The sequence below is a fragment of the Camelus ferus genome, chromosome 32, assembly GCF_009834535.1.
Source record: "Camelus ferus isolate YT-003-E chromosome 32, BCGSAC_Cfer_1.0, whole genome shotgun sequence".
In the NCBI taxonomy this organism is placed as follows: Eukaryota; Metazoa; Chordata; class Mammalia; order Artiodactyla; family Camelidae; genus Camelus; species Camelus ferus.
The window spans coordinates 18,885,305-18,908,926 of record NC_045727.1 but is presented as its reverse complement, the minus strand read 5'-3'; the positions used below and the strand labels follow the sequence as shown (position 1 = coordinate 18,908,926).

The 23,622-nt window shown below is 47.1% G+C and overlaps 1 protein-coding gene across 20 annotated transcripts in view; it reads left to right on the top strand.

Annotated features, from left to right (window-relative positions):
- GIT2 (GIT ArfGAP 2) overlaps positions 1 to 19,818 on the top strand; it is a 46,869-nt gene extending 27,051 nt beyond the window's left edge. For 2 of the 20 annotated variants that reach the window (XM_032471663.1, XM_032471661.1), the window contains exons 14-20: positions 1,083 to 1,232; positions 4,988 to 5,236; positions 6,862 to 6,951; positions 10,852 to 10,934; positions 11,561 to 11,749; positions 15,896 to 15,959; positions 16,497 to 19,818. In XM_032471663.1, the coding sequence (XP_032327554.1) occupies positions 1,083 to 1,232; positions 4,988 to 5,236; positions 6,862 to 6,951; positions 10,852 to 10,934; positions 11,561 to 11,749; positions 15,896 to 15,959; positions 16,497 to 16,706 (1,035 nt within the window). In that variant the 3' untranslated portion in view covers positions 16,707 to 19,818. Of the gene's footprint in view, positions 1 to 1,082; positions 1,233 to 3,669; positions 4,450 to 4,987; positions 6,747 to 6,861; positions 6,970 to 10,851; positions 10,935 to 11,560; positions 11,750 to 15,895; positions 15,964 to 16,496 lie in introns of those variants that run through there. The other 18 variants (XM_032471667.1, XM_032471666.1, XR_004316663.1 and 15 more) reach the window with 17 other exon arrangements.
- Positions 19,819 to 23,622: the final 3,804 nt, after the last annotated feature.

Genomic DNA, 23,622 nt, shown 5'->3' with positions numbered 1-23,622 from the left:
CAGAGGGTGAGGCTGAGGACAGGGACAGCAGGGGCCTGGCTGGCCCACCCACTGCTCAATCTCCTGGACCTGGCCAGGAGAGGGGCTCAGCAAACATTTGAGAATGGGTGAACAGGAAGATAGAAGAGACAAGTCTTGGCAACAAGTTGGATGTTTGAAGTGGGAAGACAGACTTCCAGGAGATGTGCCCCAAGTTTTCCAGCTTACACACAGTGGTGCCATTGGCAGGTGCAGGGAATGCGGAGGGGATGGCAGGAGCCACTTGTCCCATCTGAAGCGTCTCTGTCCAGTCTCCCCAGAAGTTCCAGGTTCACTTGCGTGAAAGCCAGGTCATGACAGGGCCCTGCATGATGGGGCCCCTAGACTGACCGGCCTCCTCCTCCTCTCCGCCTCGCATTCCCCTCTAGCTGAGCTCTGCCTCTGGCTGGAACGCTCTTCCTCCAGACAGCTGCCTGACTAATGTCTTCACATCCTTCAGGCTATTGCTCATGTCCCACCCACCCAAAGGCTTACCCCCCCATCTGGTTAAAATGCACCCACCTTCGCCCCTACTTCAGCTTTCTTCTTCCCACTCTGCTCTTCCTATTTATTTTCCACAGCACTTACCACCTTCCATCATACTCTACAGTTACTTATTTTTATTTCTTCCCTCTCTCACTCTGTTGGGATGTAAACACCATGGAAGCAGGAATTTTTGTCTCTTATGTATCCCAAGCCCCTAGAACACTGCCTGATGCTCAGCAAAAATCTATTGAAATGAGTGAATTAATGAAATAATGAATGAAAAAAAGAAAAATGAATGAGCAGAAAGGCAGACAATGCAGATGAACACAGAGTCATCATCAGAGCAGATTTGTAGCCCCACTGTCTGATCTGTTAGAAAATATTGACTTTAAAATTTTTCAAATATTACAGTAGCCCTGCCTTTATGTTTGATTTTTGCATTACTCTCAGAAGCCTTGATTTGGTTTGATTAACTTTGCAATCCAGCTGGCATGGTCAGAATTTGAAATTCTTTAGCTGTTAGTCTTGAATGTTATCGTCATCTCAGATTGTGAACATTTTCCCCAATTTATTTTTAGAGCCTAGATTCAGATTTATCAGATGGACCAGTCACTGTGCAGGAATTTATGGAGGTCAAAAACGCTCTAGTGGCTTCTGAGGCCAAGATACAACAGCTAATGAAGGTGAATAACAACTTGAGTGACGAGCTGAGAATTATGCAGAAAAAGGTAACATGTCAATAAATGCCAGGATGGTTGACCCTTTAACCCCATAGTATAAGGAAGACTCCCAGGCACGGTGCTTGTGGTCAGAGGGAAGAAAAGCAGACCTAACAGTCTTGGGGCCACACTGTCTTTTTGGAAGCAGTATGTATTTGGATATTTTAAATTGAAGTAGTTTGACTAGAACTAACTCCAGTGTAAGTTTCCCAAATAGGACAAACATTACAACCTGTTAAGTGTCCGTGTCAGCCTGTAGAATCCCTTGTGCTATCCTTTGCTTCCTGGGGAGCTGGATGCCACTCCATGCATGTGATTCTTCCTTTTTATTTTTGGCTCATTCTAAAGAATAATCACACCATGAAGACAAGAGTAGACGAAAGCCCAGAACAGGTGTATGTGTTTATCAGCATTCCAAACCCCATCCCACACCATGTAAGGGGTGCTGTCCCTGGTCCCTCTTACTGTAAGGTGTTACTCACCCCGGCCCTGGCAACCCAGTCCCACATCCCCGCTTTATTTTTCACCAGTACTTACCACTAATGTATGATGTCCTCAGAGCCACAGAGTAGGTACTCAACAAATAAAGAAAACATTTTGTTTGCACTAGTGAGAACTGTACGCTAGTAAGAAACAGTCCCGTTTGCTTAGCACTTCCTTGTCCGCTGCCTTTTGAGAGAGTTAGAAATATATGAATATATTAATCTCTAAAAAGAGTGTGGCTAATAGTAGCAAGAAATACGCTGAAGAGGAGATTGCGTATGTAATTCTTTATGAGAATGCCAAGACAAGGAAGCTAAAAAAGTTCTAAATTCTGCCTAAGTCCATGTGGATACTGCTCCCATCATTCAGTTCTCTACAAAAGGAGGTTTTTGTCCGCTTCCCTTAAACAGAAGTGAAACAAAATATATGTCTATGTCTTCCTCCTATCCTTTAAAGAATAATGCTTTAGAGTCACTATCAAGAACAGAGGACATGGCGCATTGCATTTGTGGCCAGGCCTTTTTCAGTGTTGCTTCTTAAGGGACAACGAAAGAACTGCAAAGAGCCCGGGGCCCTCAGCTTGTCAGGGAGGAACACCGCAGTGCACCCTCGCCTGGGGCGCTGTCTAGGATTCTTTTGATGTTGAGTTCTAGATGATTTTTGGAGACATTTTGAGATAGATGGCCTCAACACCTATAATAGAAGGGGACAAAAATACCTGAAGATCAATCAGATTTTAATTGAGCACCTGTTCTGAGCCACCCTGGCCCTGTCTAGGGCTGCTTTGCGGCCATGAACCAGACAGACCGCGCACCCTTGTGCTGTAACATGCAGAGATTGCACTTCTGTATTTTCTGAAATATCTTTTGTTTACTGAACTATATAGTTTGTCCTATTAATTGAACTAGTAAATTTTTTTAAGGTGACTGTTTTTGGAAACGTGATGACTTTGCCACTTGTAAATCAGTCTGCTGAGCATCACCATTTTTATCCTGTAATGCTCCTTTTTTAGTATTTGTAGAAATCACCAGAGATAACCTCATATTTCTGAAAGCAGACATCTTGAGCTTCTTTAAGAAAAGCAGTGTGGAATTATTTGTCATATTCATGGATTACCTCCTCAGTTCTTAGAAATGCTTTTGATTTCTGAAACTACTTTCTGTAACTTTTCATTTCCTGTTATACTGCTTCCAAACAAAAAAGTGTAGTCTGGTTCTTAAGATAAGCATCATTCAGATTTATCTGAGGACATCTCCCTAAATAAAGAGTACTAAAATTTTTTTAAAAATTGAGACCAGAAACTTGTGCTCATCAAAAGCACATTCAAGCAAAATCCAAGCTGGATGTTTTAGAGGCGTGAAAGTGTTAAGGTAAAGTTTCAGATTTCAAGGCCTTGTCTAAAAATAAAAAACTCTAGAAGAAGGTTTTCACATAGATGGACAAGCATGTAACCAGACCCCCTGGTCCTTCGCTGAGCTGTTGTGCTCTTCGCTGGCTGGACCTTGACCATTTCACGTGAGGGTACGAGTTCCCTAGTAAGTAGCTTTGATGGGCACTTTATGCCTGTCTGTGTTCTGGAATGTAGGGATTTTCAGTAGCTGCTTGTCACTCTGCAGCTGTTCTCCCTTTGGAAAAGGAGTTGCAGTTAAAAGTTACGCCCTGAAAGCCTTTCTGGCGTCGAAGCAATCTGTATCATTCCTTAGGGATCCCTCTTTGAGAAACCTGAGAATGAGAGTATTTCTGTGGCAGAGGCAGTAAATCAGACTTTCACAAAAGTTTGGCACTATTATTATAAAGTATGCAAAATGTGTTTATTTAGTGAAGATACATTGATTTCATTTCAAAGTTAGGTAAAGTTTTTATATATAGATGTGTGTGTATATATATATATATATATATATATATATATATATATAGTTGACAAAAGTAGCATGATTTGTGTCTGATCTTTCACATTTGACAGTTGCTTGGAAAAGATGCTAATTAATGAAGAGGAGCAGCCACTATTGGTGTATTATTCACAGATCGGTGCTTTCTAAATAGAAATTGAAAGTAACTCCTAACACTGAATGGGTTTGCTATTGAAAAAGTAATGATCTTCTGGTGCAGACACAGTTGCCTGTGGACGTAAGCCTTGGCCCTAGTGGGGAATCTGGTCAGATTTTACAATCTCTGTCAAAGAGTAGACAGCTGAACTCATTACCACATCCAGCTTTTAAAATGTCCTGGAAGATGGAGGAGCACCAGAGGGGAAGGACGTTGTGCAGCCTGGACTCAGTTAATTGTGTTTAAAATGCCAGACGCTAAAGAGTAACACGATTCCTTGCTGATCCTTTAACTCTAATTCATCCAGCACGATGAAGCGGCCTGCATGTGAGGAATGGAGAGAGCGTTCAGGGCCTCCAAGTGACAGCTTCTAACTAAAATAGGGTGGTGCCTGGCATAGTAGGGTGTTTAAAGCCAACACCACCATGGTCACATTTTTGGGTGACAGAGCCAAAGGAGAGAGAGGCCAAGTATTCCGGCCCTGGCTGAAAGATGACCGATCACCAGAGGGCAGCGTGCCACGCGGAGCGTTCAGATGAAGACGCTGGTAGTTCAATAGGTCTCCGGTTCTCTCTCTGATATGTTAATATAGCAAACTTACCATGATCTGGTTCCCTCTCTTTTTTAAAAAAAAAAAAAGTGCTAAATTGTTTGGAATATCAAAGAGTATTATGTAATAAAAATTTGTTGATCTTAATTTTTCTTGTTGGCTCTTTGGGAAGCAATAGCTCATCGGATTTTTCAGTAAGCTGAATTTCACTGTCTTTCTTGCTTTGCAAAGTGACTTCTAGTTACCTTTGTGCTGCTTCCATGGTGTCTGCTGACATTTTTGGCATTTGCAAATTGCTCAGGGCTCATTTCAAAAGCAGGTTACCTAAGTGATGTCTTAATGATCTCAAGCGCTTGCTCGAAACAGCCATAGAATAATCCAGAGTACAGCTTGCCTGCAAACATTTCCTAGGCCCGCCATGACCAGTTTTTAAGCAGTTAGACATTTCATTTTTAAAAAGTCCAAACTGCAACTTTTTCACATTCAGAAATTAGCTGTTTAATTTGCTTAAGTGGTGAAGTGAGTTGATCGTGTTTCACTCATTCTAGAAGAGTTTTTGTCTGTAGATGCCTTTGACTTTCCACCCAGCGAGCTGTTACTGTTCTTATTGTATGCGTTTACTCGGTGTTTGCTTTTTCTGCTTGCTGTAGAACAACACAGTCCCACTGCCAAACATTTCTTTCAGCTTCAAACACTCCAGAGTGAAAATTCGAACCTCAGGAAACAGGCCACAACCAATATATATCAGGTGCAAACTGGTTCTGAGTACACAGACACTTCCAACCACTCTTCCTTAAAGCGACGTCCGTCTGCCCGGGGCAGTAGGCCCATGTCTATGTACGAGACGGGATCAGGTCAGAAACCGTATCTCCCAATGGGAGAAGTGAACCACCCCGAGGAGAGCAGGACGAGACTCCAGCCTTTCCCCGCACACGTAAGTAACCCCACTGGCGCTTCCGCTCTTCACTCGCTGTGCAGCCTGACTCCCGCCTTCCCTCTCCTGAACCTGCACACCCCCAGTCTCTGCTTTGCAAACTGGGCTATGTGAGTCCTTGTGTTTGCTGTATTAACATGTCCACGGACGCTTACAGAGTTCCGCAGGCACGCAGGGCCACTGGCCGAAAGTTTTCCACCAGCACTGGGGGTTCTGGCTTTTGCTCAGCACTCCCCCCTCCTTTTACCTCCCCTGTATCCATAATGTCTTTCCCAGCCAGCCATTATTGGAACCTTTTTGGTAACAAGCTGCTTTTCCCATTTCCAAAAACAAAAACAAATTGTATAGGTCACCAGCAAAGTAAGTGCCGTCTTCTTTGAGGTAGACACATATGGTACGTGCCCCTTTACGGACAGGAGCCCCTGGAATTCGTGGTGCCTTCCCTGCTCCTCCCAGTTGAGCAGGTGGTGTCTGGCCTGGGCTTGCTGGCAGGTCTGGAAGCCTCTGGGCCTCCTCAGCCCCTGGCCCTGTGGTCAGTGTGCCTGCTTGGCTGCTGCATCCCCCTTCTCTCCTGCGTGGACAAAGTGTTGCTTTGTCATTTCAGAAGGATGAGATATAAAAACTGCATGGATTTTACAAGCGTTGCATTTCAAAGATTGTATTCTGTAACAGGCTGCTAACACTCTTATTTTACAGTGGAATAAGTATTATGTTGTGAGGTTTTCAAATATAATCTTTCTATTGGATTAATTTATTCTAAAAAAACCCTGTGTTTTGACAAAATGTTGCAGGCATTTTGAAGCCATGTGATGTTTTTTCAGAGAGTAATATTTATGTTTTTGAATGTCCAAGTTGTTCTTCAGTCAACTTTTATAGGAATTTGCAAAAAATTCTCAGAGTAAATGCAAAGAAAAGAATATGGTCTAGTAAATTTAACCCTAGTTTAATTTTGTCAAGCTTTAGTGTGATAAAATTACTGTGTTGTTATATTGTAATTAGGAGTCGACTACTTCAACTTCTTAAGTTGTTTGGGCCAAATATTCTAAAAACAATTGACTTGCTACGTTTGATGTAGTTGGAGTGCCATTAAACTAAGTTAAGAATCTCATTTTTATATAACTGAAAACAAACTTTAGGAAAAGCCACTTTGTTAGTTTTCACAGTGTACTTTTTGATTTTAGAAACATGCAGAATGTAGGAATGTCATATTGCAAGAGTTTTATCTATGCTAAAGGATAGATTGATAGCATGTACTAACTTTAAATCATTTGTATAGCTTTTCGTTTCATATCGTCTGTCCTGATTAAAAAAATAAATTTCACTTAAGGCTATCCATTAAAAAAAAACTATTGGCAAATTTGACAAATTATGCTAGGTATTATCTTTTCCCTCATAGAAAAGTAGCCTTACGAACTCCAGGTAATTTCCAGGAGGCATTCCACTAACGGATTAAACATCTCTGGGGATCTGTCACTGGCTAGCGTGTAAATTCCAGATCCTGTCTCACATAGTGAGTTGCTTTTTAGGATTCTTTTACTGGGAAACCTGGGCTGAAGCCAGGGTAGGTGGTCGGGTTTTTGGTTTGTTTTGTATTTTCCCGAGTGTGTTTCTTTTTCCCCTTCCAGATCGGGAGGAGTGCGCTTGTGACCTCCTCTTCGTCTCTGCCTTCCTTCCCCTCCACACTTTCCTGGTCAAGGGACGAGAGCACCCGAAGGGTTAAGTACACTCTGGATGGTCTGCTCTCTGGAGGAGGGGCAGTGCTCCTGGGCGCTCTGTGCTTCTCCTGGCCCTCCGCTAACCCCCTTCTGTCCTGCATGAGGCAGCGCTTCCCTCCTGGTGTCACCGCACGTGCGCGCACACACGTGCACACGTGTGCACACACGCGCACACACGCATGTCTGCCAGAAGTGGCCTCCCATTCCTCTAACCCCACATTGCTCAGTCTCACGTGATATTTAACAAAGTTCACGACTGACCCTGTAACATTTATTCTGAGCATACTGACTTTTTAAACAATCAGAAAAGTAGCTGGCTGCTGGTTAAATATTACAATGGGGCAAATCTGCCCAGTTCGTTCAGAGAACTAGTGTATTTGGACTAACGGAAACACTAAGACATCATGCCTTTTTATTTTTTATTTTTTTAACCTCTTGACGTATTCTGTGTCAGCCCCATCCTTGACACACCAGGGTTTTGCAGTCTCTGTCACACATCAGGACTGCAGCACATGGCAGCCCTGGAGGTGTAGGCGGCCATTAGTACGAAGCTGTCCACTTCGTTAGCTGGTCAAGGCCAGCTTGCTGATGGACAGCATGCGCTCCCCACAGCAGGACGTGGCGCAGGTGAGCCCCTTTTAGAGTAGCCAGGCAGCGAGTATCTATCGAGCACCTCCTCCACACCTAGCCTTTTGATAAGTCAATTAAAGGGTCCCAGGGGCTTCGGTGACAACCCTGCTCCCAAAGGCACTGTCGATTCAAAAATATTTTCATGCATGGGGAGTATGCTATGGCAAGCGGGGAGAGTCGTGGAAGAGCACTGGGTGAGGGACCACCTTTACGGACAAGGTGGGATTTGCTCAGTCGAGGCCTTTGTCCATTCCCTCCACATCGGCAGGAAGGATGGAGGACCCTTCCCACTGCCAGTGCCTTACAGCTCATGGAGGCCCTCTGGCGACTCTTTGCTGCACTTTGAGGTAGTCTATTAAAAAGATGTCTGGATATATGCTACAGTCTTCTGAGCAGTTCTGAGATCGAACTGCAGTGTTTTTATTACATTTCAGTTTAACTAAGGGACAGACAAATAGAAATGAAGTCATCTCTTTTGAAATTGTGTTAATGAGTCGAGGAAACCTCATTTGTCCACCCTGAAAATTAAAAAAAGAATTTTTTTAATTAAAAAAAATGACTGAGACAGTGTGTTATACAAGCCATTTAAACCAGTGGTCCTGACTGCTCCTGACAACTCCATCAGGAGGTTAGGATTTTATGGCATGTCCATATTCAAGAGAAAACTGCGAATCTATTAAATAAATGGAACCAGCACCAGCTATTAGGTACTTTTCTATTAACAGCTTTGAGAGAGCAGCACTTTTAACTAATAGATCTTAGTTCTGCATGTTTACAGTAATTTTCATAAAATTAAATGCTGGCTAATTCGAAACTCTGAAATACGCTTTTGTTGACAACGATGAAGGATTGAATGTAAGTAACTGATTTCCTGGGCGGTTATTGCTATACGTTGTTTTGTGTCCCTGAGAAACATTTCCTGAGTACTTTAATTAGATGTATGTATCGTTACTCTTCTAAAATGTTTAAGTGAAACTTGGTACTTCTGATCATCGTGAGGGTCATGCATTTGATTTATAATTATCAAATTTACGTCAAGGAAGGTAAAAAGACCCATTATAAAAAGGTGGGATTTTCTGCGTTTAATTCTGTTTTCTAGCTTTTTCCACTGGAGCAACACTGGACAAATTTCCCAGAATAATTATTTAAATGCAAGTTTTTTACATTCCATTTTATGCTGTGTATGTGTGTATACACACACACACACACACACACACACACACGTGTGTGTGTGTGTGTGTGTGAGTATACATAAAAGCTAAAAGAAAAGAAATTTAAAGATCAGTCAGACATTCCCTGTGAAAGGTAAGAAAAGATGTTTCGTTTGTTTGTTTTGTCTTTTGTCCTTTGTTTTGTTTTATCTTTTGAGATCACCTGGAAGAGCCTGGTCTCCCTGTTCCCTGCCCCAGTTACAGTGTCTGCCTTTGGTCTTCCATTTAGGCATCTGGTAGCCAGTAACTCACTGGTTGACTCATAAAGTCAAGTCAAAACAGCAAGTGAAGAGAACTTCTTGCTGGTAGGGGCTATAAGCAAAGGGATCTTAAATGTGGTCGTTTTTACAGAATTTGGCTTTCCAGACACCCTGTGTAGCTCCAAGCCAACACTTTTAATCATTTGCCAGATGAGTTTGAGTGGGTAAAATATGGACTCATTGAATTTTAGGGGCCCAGTGCAAGTGTCTTACGTTAGCGTAGCTTCAACCAAATAGAGCATTTGGAGGAAACATGAAAGAGCTCAGCAGACAGAGAAAGAGTGTTCGCACTGGGAGAGGAGAGAGAGAGGCCATGGGGATAGGAAGCAATGTGTGGTGTTAGTAAGGAGGCTTGCCCCACCTCGGGGCTGGCTGCCTGCCTGCCCACATAGGGCCTTCGCAGGGCCAAGCAGCATTGTCAGTAAGGAGCAACTAATTAAACTCTATGTAGACCTTCTTAACTGACTTACTCTAAAGGAGCCATTTTTGGGGAATGAAGCTACAGGATCTCCATATGTTTAAGACTCTGAATTTATAGCTATATCTTTAGCCACATTTTATTGCAGCATCAATGAAATTTACATGTTTTAATTAACCTGGATTCGATTCAAGGTGTAGAACTGGAAATAGCCCATATTTGTATTTTGCAATTGGTAACCAATTTAGGTTTTTAAATCAGCCTGTTCAAACAAAGAAATTCTCCAGTGCTATAGATAAAACACATGCTGAGGGAAAATCATTTTTATTAAATATTCCAGAACTAACGTAGTCTCCTTTGAAGGAATGTGGTCTCCTTCAAGTGTTGTCACCTTGGAAGGCCCTGTACTTAGCAATGCTGCCATTTGCTCAAAACAGTGGTGGGAATCCTGTGTCCCACTTTCAATTTTTAAAAAGACTTTTTTGTTTTTTAATTTTTTGGTGGGGGAGGTAATTAGGTTTTTATTTATTTATGGTGGAGGAACTGGGCATTGAACCCAGGATGTTATGCATTCTAAGTATGAGCTCTACCACTGAGCTATACCCTCCCCCTCTGCATCTGGTTTTTCATTCTCCACAGTTGCACCCCATCTTTATATTTTAAAGGATAGATGTTTGGGGAGACAGATGAAAGTGTTTGGAAACCAAGTGTCACACTGGGTTAATCCATTTTGGTTCACAAGCAATGTGTGGCAATAAACGAACAGTTTCTGGTTTCCTTGTGTGGCTCCTACAAGCCATCTCTGAGGGTTGTTCTTGGAGAGCCGTCTGTGTTGAGCAGTGGAGGTCCTCAGAGCCCCAGGCGTGGAGTACTGGAGATAGCAGGAGACGGGAAGCCCGGGGTCTTGGTCCTGGTCTCCTGCCGACTCTTGGCCTTGGGGATGACACCCAGCTTTTTCAGCCCTTCATTTTCCCACCTGCTATTAGACTAGCTAATCTGCAGGTGGCTCCCAGCACTGACGGTCTGTGGGTATATGTGCTGGCAGGTCTGCTTTTTAAATGGGTCCCCTTATATTACAGTTAAACTCCATACCCCTTAGAGAGCTCCGCATGAGCATTGCCTTTCGTGTCTGTGTTGGTTTGTACCAGGGATCTGTGTGTGGAGCAGCCGTGGAGCTAAGAAGAGAGTGGGGTACAGAAGGAAAGAAACCATCTCTGGACCCACTGTTCATCTTTTACTAAATTTTCAATGAAGTGTTGGCTCCCATCCCAAATAAGGTCTGGGATGTCAAGGCCACGTAGCCTGACAGGTGACAGTTCCTGGGGAGGCACCGAGAAGCGTCTGGTGCTCTCAGCTCACGGGGTCGCCTTTTTTCTTGTAGGCTTCCAGGCTGGAGAAGCAGAACAGCACACCCGAAAGTGACTACGACAACACTCCCAACGACAGGGACCCAGACGACCTGGGGTACATCTGCAGGAGGAGCGGCCTGGGGGCTGGGCCCTTACCCCAGAGACCTAGCAGGCGCGGGTGCGGTCAGGAGGCGCAGCGCACCGCCTGCACCCTCTGTTTTCAGACCCATAAGGTCGTCAGACATTGAGGCATGAGTTCATAGTTCACACCTCTTCTCATTTCACGTTACTCACCAAAAAAGGGGGGCCTTTTGTTTTCCTTTCACTAGCTGGTGATGCTCGTCTCTAAGGTCTCTGATGTGCTTAAAGTCAGTCCTTCATTTTCGAGTCGATGGCAGGTTACTTTCTGCGTTTGTATCCCAAGGAGTCGGCTCAGTGAGGGCTGGCTTCCTAACAACACAGCCTCCCTGTTCTGGTCGTTCCCTCCCTTTCCCCTTCTTTACCCTTCCTGCAAGACTCATACCACTTCCAGCCCCACGGCAGAATGAAACAGCCTTCCTGTGAGCTGTGGCTGCCTGCTGATGAACCAGCCTTACCCTGAGTCTCCTGCCAGACAGGATAAAGGAAACCACAGAAGCAGCCAGCTCGTGCCTTCAGCAAGCACACGTGCAGTGGCTCCTAGAAGCAGAGAGGCAGCCAGTAGGCACCTGCCACTTTTAACCACTTCTTTAATGCTCACAGGTCAAGCAGAAAGGGAAGGCAAAGGAGTATGGTGTGGCAAGGTGATGGCTCAGTCCCAGATCCGGCAGAACCCCACGCAGCCCCGAGCCCCGTCCTCCCCAGCACCGAAGACGTCATCCGGAAGACTGAACAGATCACCAAAAATATACAGGAGCTCTTAAGAGCCGCCCAAGAAAATAAGCACGACAGGTAAGGGGGCTTGGAAATCCTGCCTGGCAGGACGTGTGCACACGCTCTGGAAGAGATGCTGCTGCTCCAGTTATGAACGGGGATTTTTTTTCAACATGCTGACTTGGAGAGTTGTTGAAAATCTCAGGTTTATATAATTTCAGGCTTCAGAACAAATTTGTAAATTTGGTTTTGTTTTTTCTTACATGGTATTTTCAGTTTTTCATCTTCTTATGGTGTGCTCTGAATCTAATAGGACTGCAGCATACTTGGGGTAGGGTATTCCTGGTTCTCAGTGGCGAGGTAAAAGAGGCCACCTCAAACCCGCAGTGCATTCTCCCCGTCACCGTGCTCCGTGTGGTCTCCTTAGCTGGGGGACGTCTGCTGACTTAGAAGGCATCCTGAAACGAACTGATTTTGTACCTGTTCCCCTCGTGTGTGCATGGGTGTGCGTGAGCGTGTGCGTGAGCGTTGATTTAATCATAAAAGGTGATTTAATCGTCGCCCAAATCATTCTCTGCTCCTGAAAAAAGAGTCTGTTCACTCTGAGCAGAACCATGTCGTGCAGAGTTGTTCCTCCCTCTCCCAGCCCTTGTTCTCACTCACCCCTTTGTTCTCTGAGAGTGAATTCTCTGAGAACACCTGGCAGGTTCTTAACTGTTGTGGGTGGCATCCTGGTTTCACGTGGCTGGCCTGCTCCCGACACCCTCCTGACACGTTTAACATCATCCCACTGAGTTTATGAAAGCCGTGGTGTTCGGTCAAAACCCAAGAACTACCTCATTTTTTTTATCAAGTCAGCAAAGTTTAGGGCTTGAGTGAAGAACTTCTCTTTGTGCCTTTGCACAAACAAAAGTCGTTCAAGGAACACTGCACTGCCCCTTCTTTCCCCTCTCTGTTCTCTTCCATGAAGAGATGCACCCCTGTCTTTTGCACAGCCTGTGTCCCTGGCACTGCCGTGCCCACCTCCCCACATTCTGCCCTTTCCCTTCTTGCTGTACAGCTGGGACTTCTCCCAGTGTCATTATTTCCACACAGTAGGAGAGGAGTGGTCAGTGTTTACTGAAGGAGCAGAGTTAGTCTTGATGAGTGGACTGCTGGAGGAGCCCCAGGGAAAGAGAGGAACCTGCAGAATTTCTCAGCCTCTCTCCACCAAAATTACGTAGCCATTTATCTGCCCCGTTCCCCAGACATCCCCTTCATCACACGCCCTTCACGCCTCCCACGCTGCAGGTGCGTACTTCCTTTGCTCAGCACCGCAGCCTTGGCAACAGGCACCTTCATTATCTCGTTACATCAAGCAAAGTGGTTCACACTTTTCCCAGTACAATCTTTCACGGAACCTCGATGCTAGGGTGAACGCCTTCCCCCAGGGCTCTCCCACCAACACCGGGCCTCACTTCTCATTTCCCCCAGCTCAGAAGGGCCTGCTCGTATTTCAGACAACAACACAGAGATGTGCTTACGTTAGGTTGCTCTCTTTGATAGTTGTCAGAAATATGAATGTGTGCCCTGGGGCTGTTTCTGGCTTTGGCAGTCACAATATGGTACTTGGTACAGTTGGGAAATTTCTTTTTTTTTAAGTTGTACAAATCCATTCAATAATGTTATGATCCGATTTTTTAAAGATTGTTAGAGAATAATGCAGAGATTTTAATCATTAGCTCACTCTTTTGGTTTAAACTAGATTTGGCCTAGAGAATTTATATTTTATAAATTGTTCAGCATTGTAGTAAAATCTCTGGCCACTTGCATATTGGAGATGCTTTCATTTATAACCTTGTGTGGTACTGATTAAACCCATCCCCTTTCCTCTTGTTGATCCGTTGCTTGTGCTCATTCTAAGTGGACCAGCAGCCCATGCATGCATGGTCAGCCTTGGTCCAGGTACCCTGGACTGAGCAAGCTCCCCACAGCCCCTGACCTTCCCTCCCTCCTCCTGCTCCCATCTCTCAGCCTCCGTCCTTCTCCCTGCCTGTCTGTGTCTGTCTGTCTCTCTCTCTTACACGCACACACACATATAGTTAACAGTTCAGGGATTACTACACATTATGCACAAAAGCCTTTTTGAGGAAAGATAACAATTTGAAGTTGTGGACATGAACTGCCTCTGATAGAGCAGGAGGACTTGGTCGTTATCTGCACATGCTTTTTTCTGTGGCTTTTTGAGGACCTCCTCAAATACTTTGTAATGAGTGAGCTTTTAGAGATGTCCTTAGGAAAAACTTCTTCTCTGTGTAGTTGGTGGAAAGGGTGAATTATGTTTCTGGATCAAAATGAAAATCATAACCAGCAAAACATGAATGGTTGAAGAAACATTCATGCCTTTTACGATGGTGGTTGTACAAGTGCCATTTTTCGAGTGTCTGTGTCACCAGATGGGTTGTTGCCCCTTTGTGTTTGCAAGTTAGCTAACTCCTTGTGCACTGGCATTTTTGTTATTACGTGGTGTGTGGTTCTAACTGCTCACAAAGGTTAAAGTCAGGATTTCCCATTTGAAGACATCTTGGTATAATTCAAACCATTTTCTTGAGATGTAATGATTTAATTAAAATGTAGGTAGTCTTAATTAAAATAGTTGTAACACTAGATTTGATTCTTACAAAGGTGAAGTACAGAGGTTGTTTATGACAATCTTTAAGCAGAAGCCTAAAAAATGGACCTAAAAAATGGAGAAAGAATATTACTAGGGCTTTCAGTACTAGGATGGATGACGAACAGCATTGGGTTCTGTATCTTAGAAGGGAAGTTTTAAAGCACAGCCACGTGGGTTCTTGAGCAAAGCCAGGCCCATGTATTCACACCATACCCTCTGCATGCTGAAACCAGGCTCCAAAAGAGCTTTTCCCATTTCCCCCCTGGGCTCTGTGGGTCAGTTCTAGAAACAAAACCCAGGCCTTGGGTCAGTGTGGTGTCTCAGAACTGTCACTACGTACCATCTTCATTTTGTCTTTGTCTCTGCACCTTGTGACACCTACTACCCAGGACAGAAGCCTAACATTTTTAAGATGCAGGAAACGAGCCCCGTATGTTGCTTATCACAATACTGAGAGTTCTGAATGAAGTGAAAAGTCTCAGTTCTTCTAGTGCTCATCACTTGAGAAGTCAGAATCACCAGTCATCAGTGGGAAGAGGCTTTACATAGTGATGGGAGTCTGATGCCAGGAGAGGCCCAGTAGGTGGAGTAAGGGTCCCTGGCTCGGTTGCTGGACGGCCAAGGTTGAGCTCATCTCTCTCTCACCAGCCGTGGGACCTTGGACAAATTCTCCACCTCTCCAGGCCCCGTCTTCCTCATTTGAGAAATGGGTGTGATAGTAGTACCAACTTCATGGGGCTGGTGGGCGGATTACGCAGTTCTCTGCAGAGCACCAGGAACAGAGCCTGGCCACACAGCCAGTGCTCCTGACGCTTCGGCTCTCATGCCGTCCTCTTGGGGGCCCACAGGAGGCCAGGCGGCCTGGAAGAGGGATGAGGACAGGCAGACTTGACGCGCTTTGTCTGCTCAGAGCTCGTCAGCGAGCAGAGAAAGTGCTGACCGTGCTCAGACCGTTTTATACACGTTCACGCAGCTTCACGAGAAAGCGACGTGACAAGTGTCTGAGCAACTCGATGAGGCTGACCTCAGTGTTGCCTCTTTACCCAGAATAAAGCTTTTCTCTCCCCAACAATTCAGATGCATTGAAGGGAAGGAATTCAGAAGCGCCCGTTGGTTAAGATACCCGTGGGTGTTGAGGTGTAGGCTCTGATCCTAATGTAAAGGAATTTTTTCAGTCCTTTCCTTTTAACTTCTGTGGCTTTTTGCATGAAAATCCTTGTTTCTCTTTCAAGAAATTAGGAAGATGAAACACATGAGAATTGAATAACCACCTGGAGGCGGCGTGGGTATCTGTGCAGACTGTGGCTCCTCCTGGCTAGCAGTGTATGTCGCCTGCATTTATACCTGGAAACTGTTTTCATCAGATTGAATGAACTCACAAGGAAGGATGGAGGGGGGGCCTGTGTTATCACCGCGCGTCTTCTGCTGGTGTGGGGTCATAGCAGGCTGCCCACGGCCGCAGCCCCTTTGCTCAGGGAACGTCAGTGGGACCTGTTCTTGCCCGAGAGTTCTCTGTCTCTGAATTATTTTTACTGTCATTGAATAACCTCTTCAATAACTTCTTCTTGCAGTTATATTCCCTGCTCAGAGAGGATACACACAGCTGTTACAGAAATGGCAGCATTATTCCCCAAAGTAAGTCACTCCCTACTCCCTTGGTTTAGATCCTTTTTAACGAACTGCAAGAAATGTCTTTATGACTTTTATATTCTATTAACCTTTTTGCAGCGCAGAGAATTTTAACTATGCAAATAGCCCTATGGGGCTTTGAAATATTTTTGTTCTACATGAGTATTGATGTGGGTTTAATAAGACAAGAATGTACGAGCCAAATGCCAAAAGGCAAAAAGCATGAATAGGATAAAATTGTACCTGGAATGTTTCATCCAAGTGGATTAATATTTTTCAAAAAGCTACTTGAGAATAGCACTACTAAATGAGCACTGCTAAATCCACTGTGTGCACTTTGACCTTTGAGTCTGAGCGCTTCAGCATCCGTCGCACCGTGGGTCACCGAGCTTGCAGTGTTCCGAGCACCCCAGTGCAAAAGTGCATGACAGAACTGCCGTTCACTGCGGAGCGGCCTGAGCTGTCGTCCGGGGAATGCTTGTCCCTGCTCCCGGACATGTCCGCCCTGCAGTTCATGGCGAATGGCTGTGTTTTTCTGTTTAGAAACCCAAGTCTGACATGGTGAGGACTTCCCTCCGGTTACTGACATCCAGTGCCTACCGGCTCCAGTCTGAGTGCAAGAAGACCCTCCCCGGGGACCCGGGCCCGCCCACGGACATCCAGCTGGTCACGCAGCAGGTCATCCAGTGTGCGTACGACATCGCCAAGGCCGCCAAACAGCTGGTCACCATCACCACCAAAGAGAACAACTGAACAGCTGGACAGGTGCTGGCCCTTCCGTTTTCTAGGCTTTTTCAAAGTCCAGTTCCCCACTTAGACATGGAACTCTTCCAATTTTTACAGAAACAAACATTTAATGAAAGTCTCAAACTTTTTAAAAGAAAAACTCAGTATTATTTTTGCATGTTTTCTAACAAGTTTTCAACTATTAATTTAACCCACTTGCCTTATTTTGTGCCTGTTTTGCCAGTTTATTTCCTGACGTTCTGTTGTGCTGTCGGTGACCGCTGAGTTCATGGTCATAGACATCAAACGCAGAGCTTCATTGTTTAAGTCTGTTAGAACTTCTCCATCCCTTCAGACTCCGTGCCTGTGGCTAAAACTGTAAGTGAGGTTTTTAGTGAAACGTTTTCTAGAGAGAGTTGGGTTAAAAAAAAGAAATTCAACCTTGTCTGTTCCCTATCAAGCATTGTGCAATAAGCAACATTTCCAGCCTCTACTGCGAAATCTCTTTGGAGTATCTCCAAGCAGGCAGGTAGAGAAAGGACTTTGCCACTTTCTAAAAACAGTGTAACAATCTCTCTTGGAAGGAAACAACAAACTGCGCCATTTCTTTTAACTGTTCTCTCACATTAGGTGTTCTTTCATCTAATTTTTCTGTCCTGATCTTCTGTCTGTTTTCTATTTTACTGTCATCCTGAAGTCTCCCACGGCGTCCGATAAGCGCTCACCCTCCGTGTCGTGTGCCATTTGGCCACGTTACCGCGCACAGTCCAGTGCTCTGCCTTACCCCGGGGAGCCAGGCGTTCCATTCCAAACACGCGGCAAAGGGGAGCCTCAGTCCCCCCCACGAGCCGTGACTCGTTTCATGCCCCCCCATTCCGGGATCACTGCCATAACCTGCGAGAAGAAGATGACCCACTCCCTGGCGCCGCGTCATACCTCTCAGCCCAAATTCAGTTGCTCCTTTAGCCACTTACAGCCTTCTCACACCACCTGCTTCAAATACCACACCACCTTTGAGGACTTCTTACAAGGTGAGATTTATACAGTCATCTGGGTTCGTTTCTTCTCCCTTACCTCGCCAGTACTTCAGAATGGGACGTCACCTTTCAAGAATTCCTTAGAGAGCGCTCTCGCTGAGCACCAGCTGTCCCAAAGCTACGAAAGAGTGCGGGTGTAAGCTCTGGAACCCACCGGGACTGAATTCCAAATTACTATGGAGAGCTTTCCTGTTCTGAAAGCTGAAGTGTATTCCTTCCCTGCTCGTTGCAGTGCTTCCGTGTGGGCGTGGCTCAGACCCTGACCGAGACCCAAGGAGCCAGGGTGGGGGACAGTTTACCAGTGGGGACAGCGGCCCCCAGCTCCACTCAGACTGCCTTGTGGAAAAGGGGCTGGGGTTGCCAGAGCTTTGATTTGTTGAGAGACACCAGGTATTTTTTGTGCCGTCTCTCCATTTATAAATGTTGACGGCTGAGCTAAATGTTCTCACAGCACAAATGGGTGAGCTGTGGCCCCTAGGCTGCCGGCTCACAGCTCTGCCCCGGGACCCTAAACTGTGTAGTGTGAAGGCCTGGCTTCCTCGGTCTCACCTGGTTTAGCCCCTGAGCCTTACCTGTAACGTGGCCGCCATCCCGTGTTAAGTTGCTGTTAGGCCTTATTTCTCCTGCATAGTGCTCGTTCATACGTGTGAAAAAGTCAAAATATTTTATCAAAGTTGCCTAAATACATGGCTAAATAAGCTTGTGTCTTCACAGAGCTGTTCGATGCACAGGCACCTTTGTAGCTTGACCGTGTGCTGTCGGGAGAGGAGCGCTGCGCTGGTGTTTGGCTCAGAGTCGCTGTGCGTGGCTGCTCTCGCTGGGTTTTGCTACACTGAGTAGCATGGGGAAAGGGTCCACGTCTCCAAGACTTGTCTGCACAAACCTAAGTGCCATGCTGTTGTTGGATGCTGAGAGGACACCTTCTCGAAGGATGTTTTCTACCTTAAGTTCAAGCACCATTTGAAAACCTTTTCTGCATGCTGCATGTACCAAGCTGCTCCTCCTCTTTTTTTTCCAAACCCCTGCCACTCTTTTGGGCCGACACAGGCTGCTCAGGACAGGCCCAGAAGCAGTCCAGTCCCAGATCGGGGCCCTTGGCCTCCGCTGGAGGACGGGATTCTGAATAATGAGTCGCCTGCTGTGAGGGAAGCGGTGTCTTTACTTGAACACTCAGGACCTGCAGTGGAGGCCATTGTTCTGTGCCCCTAAAATCCAGGAATGTGGGGACCAACAAAGCATTTCCAACTGTGAGAACATCACAGAAGTTCGCTCTGTAAGCCCACAGTGCCAAAACTCGGGAACGATGTGCCCAGGTGGGGTGACACGCGGTGACAGGAGGGCTGCAAGGCGTCCCTCTCATCAAGTGCCCTGCGCGTTTCCTCGGCCCTCAGGGGCCGGGGTCAGAGGCCCCCTGGTCCTGCTGGCAAATCGCACCTTGTCTGAACAGCTGTTCACCACCTTTTGCACATGGGTTCTTTGGCCTTGCACTAGTGTCTGAGTTCTGTAATGTCATTTTTTTACCCTTAATTCTCAACTCCCCACCCCTTCAAATGCCCCACGAAGCTGGTAGGACGGAGGTGCACTTTACGAAACTGGCACTTGCCGAGAGAGGGAGACAGCTCCACCCCTGCGCTCCTCTAACTGAAGCCGTCTTCTGCCTCGGAATGCAGATAGTTCATATTTGCCAAAGAACAATGAATTGGGCCCAAAGATAAATTACAGCATTTCAGAAATTGGAACTGCAAACGCACAACTCGGGAGCTGTCGTCCGATTCCTCGAGCGATTTAAGCTGCGGAAGCAAGCGTGAGACTGGCGTGTGTCTGTCCTCCCCTGCAGCCCTGAGCTTTCCAAGCAGAGTTTCCCTTCTTTCCTTGTCCCGGTTGAAGGTCACCTTGATTTTACAAAAGAAAATGCTGCATAGGAAACGTGAAATGCCTTTTATTGAAACGTGTTCTACCCACGTCACCCGTTACTGTGTACTTACTTCTCATGTTTGTTGTACATTCTACTCCTGTAATTACTGTGCGACCCTTTCAGCGTTGTAAAATCGTTTTGGAATTTGTGCCTGCTAGTTATGCAATAAACAGGCTCTCTAAGTGTCCTTGTGGTTGGTAATTCTGTGCTTCCCACCAATTAGCTGATGTTTCCAGACTCAAGTTGAAGTTCCGAGAAAGTTCTCTCCACAGAACCCCATCTTTGACACAGGATGGGATTGAGTGTGCTTCATGTCCTTCAGAGCTCCGTCAGGGCACAGGAATGACCACCTTTTCCCCTGTGCTCAGCAGATAGCGTTCTTAAAAGAAGTCCTACATCAAGGTACCAATTCATGTATCTTACCACGATGTAGTTACTCCTTACGTTTTTTAAATTCAATGAAAGCCCCTCACCTCTTCTCAGCAGGGGAGAGTGCTGAAGTTAGTTCGGTCTCGCAAGGCCACCAGTCTTTTACTTTAGAGCCTGGCCCGTTGTGCAGGTTCACTTAGGCATCATGGTGTAGATTTATACTGGGTTCATCGGAGCCACTCACAGTCCCCAACAACTGTCCTTCAGACAGGCGACTTGGGGCACTGCTCCCCAGTGGAAGACAGGGTGGGCAGCATGCATGCCTTTCCATGTGAGAAGTCTGGGGAAGACGGAGGATCCTCTCTCTCTGATCCAGCTGGTCTGAGGACCCAGCAGGGCGGACCCATCAGCTCACACGCGGGGGCACCTCCTAGGGCGGGATCCTCTGACTTGCCAGCATCAGAGCCCCTGCAGGGCTTGCTGAAACAATCTCCCATTCACCTACGACTCAGCGGCTCTGGGGTGGGGCCTGGGAGTCTGCATTTGTGACAGGTTCCCCGGGACACTGCTGCTGTTGGTCCCGGCACCCCACCCCCACCTGAGAGGCACTGCTGGAGCCCATTTTCAGGATTCACCACCACCACCACCACGCAGCTCCTTGCTTTCTGCCTTTAACCCTGTTTTTATAATAATTATAATTAAAGCTTCTGTTTATCATCTATTTACTCTGGCCAGGGACTGTGCTTTATGTGTATTAATTTGTTGAATCCTGACTACAGCGCTGCGAATATGAAGCAAGAAGAGTTGTTCCCATTTTACAGATGAGGAAGTTTACACTTGAGGTTAATTCCACATCCAGGGAGTTAGTTAGTCTGGTGTGTCTTCCTCTTAATCAGCCAAGATGGGTTTTCCTGACCCTGGCGGGGTCTGGGAGTGGCCTCTGCTTGGTGGAGAAGCCCTGAGGCGCTGCATTTCCTGAAGCTCTCCATTATGAGGTGATGTGAGACTATGTGAATAAATAACTTGGTTGAATAAACAGGGCACAGTTATCTTGTGCCCGTAAGACGTGTCTCACCCCTGAGCCCCAGGTGTGGGGACCCCTCCAGTGTTTGAGTTGCTGCCTGGTAGGACCGTCCCCTGGCTCGCAAGCAGCACAGCAGCGCTTTCCCGCCCAGGGGGCTGCACAAAGGTAGCCTCACACAGGGGCAGCTTGGGGGCCATCTGAGGGTGACGTGCTGCGAGGTTGTCCAGGAGCCGGTCCCTGTGGTCCACGGATGCTGGGCAGAGGTGGCCACCCAGCCAGAACCAGAGCCACACTAGGTGGGACAGATTCCTTCACAGCTGTGACACGTGACACAGGGCATGTTATCAGCTTGCCACAGAACAGGTCCCTGCGCAGGGGCCGCTGGGGACAGGAGACAGGTGGGGAAGTCCTGCTCCATCCTGTCCCCGCTGGCGTCTCCCTCCCCCACACCCAGGCCCTTGCTCTCAAGCACAGCTTTCCTGAGCATGCCGTCTGGACTTCTCAGCCTGGGCCCCACCCCAGTGCAGCTTCTCACCCAGATCCCTCTTCGCACCCCTCACCCCTTCCCAACACCATCCCTTCTTGGGACTCATCTTCGCCTTCTCTCTCTTCCATCAGGCCCCTCAGCCCTCGTAGCATTGCCCTCTGTGTCCTGCCCCTCCCCTCAGCCAGCTCTCCACCTGCTTTCTCTTTCAGAACCCCAGGTAACTACCCCTCATCTGGCCTTGGCCTCTTCCCTTGGCTTAGTCCTGTAAACCATGTCTCTCTCCCATGTCTTTCCACAGGAGCCCAGAACACATCACGGACAGGGAAGTTTTGAAATCTCACTTGGTCTTGGAATTTGTACACCCCCCCCCACCCCCCACCCCCGCCGAGGACCTAAGATTGGCTCTTAGCCTCACTGGGCCCACACCTTGCTCCCTGCTTCCCTGTTCCAGCCCTCTCCTCCCAGTACTCTTCCAGTACTCCCAGCCCACCCCACCCTGTTCCTTTCAGACCAGAGGGGCTGAGTTCACCCTAGCACTCACTGTGTGCTGTCACGGGCTGAGTACAAGTTCATAAAGTAGCAACTGAAACAACCCCCCATTTTGCAGATGAGAAAACTGACGCTCGGCCCTCAGAGCCCAGTTAGTGGTGGTGGAGCCTGTCAGAGCACAGGGCCTGTGTTCTTAACCACGGGGCTCTTTCTGCACTTGGGACCATCCGGATGAGGGTTGGAGGAACGTGGCAGATGGCAAACCTGGAAGCAGAGGGTGAGAAATGGCCACGACATGGACAGAGGTAAGGTGGGAGGGAGACACTTCTCTCCGGGGAGTGTCAGTGCAGGAAGGCCGGGAGGCTGGTCTCTGTGTGGTCCTCTGCCTGCCTTGGGGCTTAAAGGAACGTTGAACACCTGGGTGGCCGAGTTTGTGTTTTGTCTTCCAGTTCCCTATTTTTGCCGCAAGTATTTCTCATCTGTCTCAAATTGAGACATTTAGTAACCGCTGCTTGAGTGAGACTCTGATCTCTGAGTGGAGAGCATTGCCCAATTCAGCAGGCTCAACGGTTCAGGGACCTCACGGACCCACAGGGCACACAGACAGACACAGCCAGGCCGGCCTTGTGGGAGGAGCAGCCCTGTGCCTGCCATTGGAAGCAGGAGGGCCCCCTTCAGGTTGTGGGGCGGGGCGTCTACCCATCCATCCCCAGACTCCAGGTTGCTCCCTGGGTTCAGGGTGGAAGGAAGCCTGGCTCAGTGGTGGGGGGTGGAGCGTGGCCTGAGTTGACCTGCTTCTTGCTATTAAAACAGGGGGGAAGTCCTGCCCAAGTCCTGCAGCAGAGACAAGGGCACTGCCACCACCAGCAGGTTGTTTCCTGGGAGACTGGGGACAGGGGGGAGTCCTCTTGGGAGAAAAAACAGGTCCATTTGAGCTTTGTGCTTTCTGCCTCTGTCTTACCCATCCTCCCATCTCCACATCTCACAGATAAAGAACTGGCCCAGAAAGGGGTCACCCAGCCTCTCAGTAGTGGGGCATCTGGGTTAGAACCCAGGCCAGAGACCTGGCTCACATCACCTGGGGAGGGCCTGTGTGGTGAGGAGAGGCCTGGTTCTCAAAGGCTGGCACTCCTCAGGTTACACTTGGCAGAGGTTGAAGTAACTCTGCACAAGTGCCCAAAGAACCCCTTTTGTATCGTCAAGAATGCACGTGGTAACTGTCAGCCAGAAGGTTCAGTCTGTCTCGGGAGGGCCAGGTCGGCAGCACAAGTAACAGCGCCATGCGGCTCGGTAACCACACACGCGGGAGTTCCCACGCACCAGCGTTCTCCACCGTAAACGCTACCAGGGAGAAACGGAAGTCAGCATTTAGGGGAAAAAATGAACAAAATGAACAGAAAGGAGCTGCAGTCTTTCGGGTCAGCTAATAACCAAACTAAAGTGAGAAAAAAAGGGCGAAAGCACCACAGAGACGAGACGGTATCACAACATAAAATGAGACTTTCTTGTCCTCATCGCTGTGATGTTGATTAGTTCTGCTGTCTACCTAGAGGTAATCCTGAATGTGCAACAGAAATTATGTCCATACGTTTATACAAACACAATTTTTAAAAGGAAAAAAT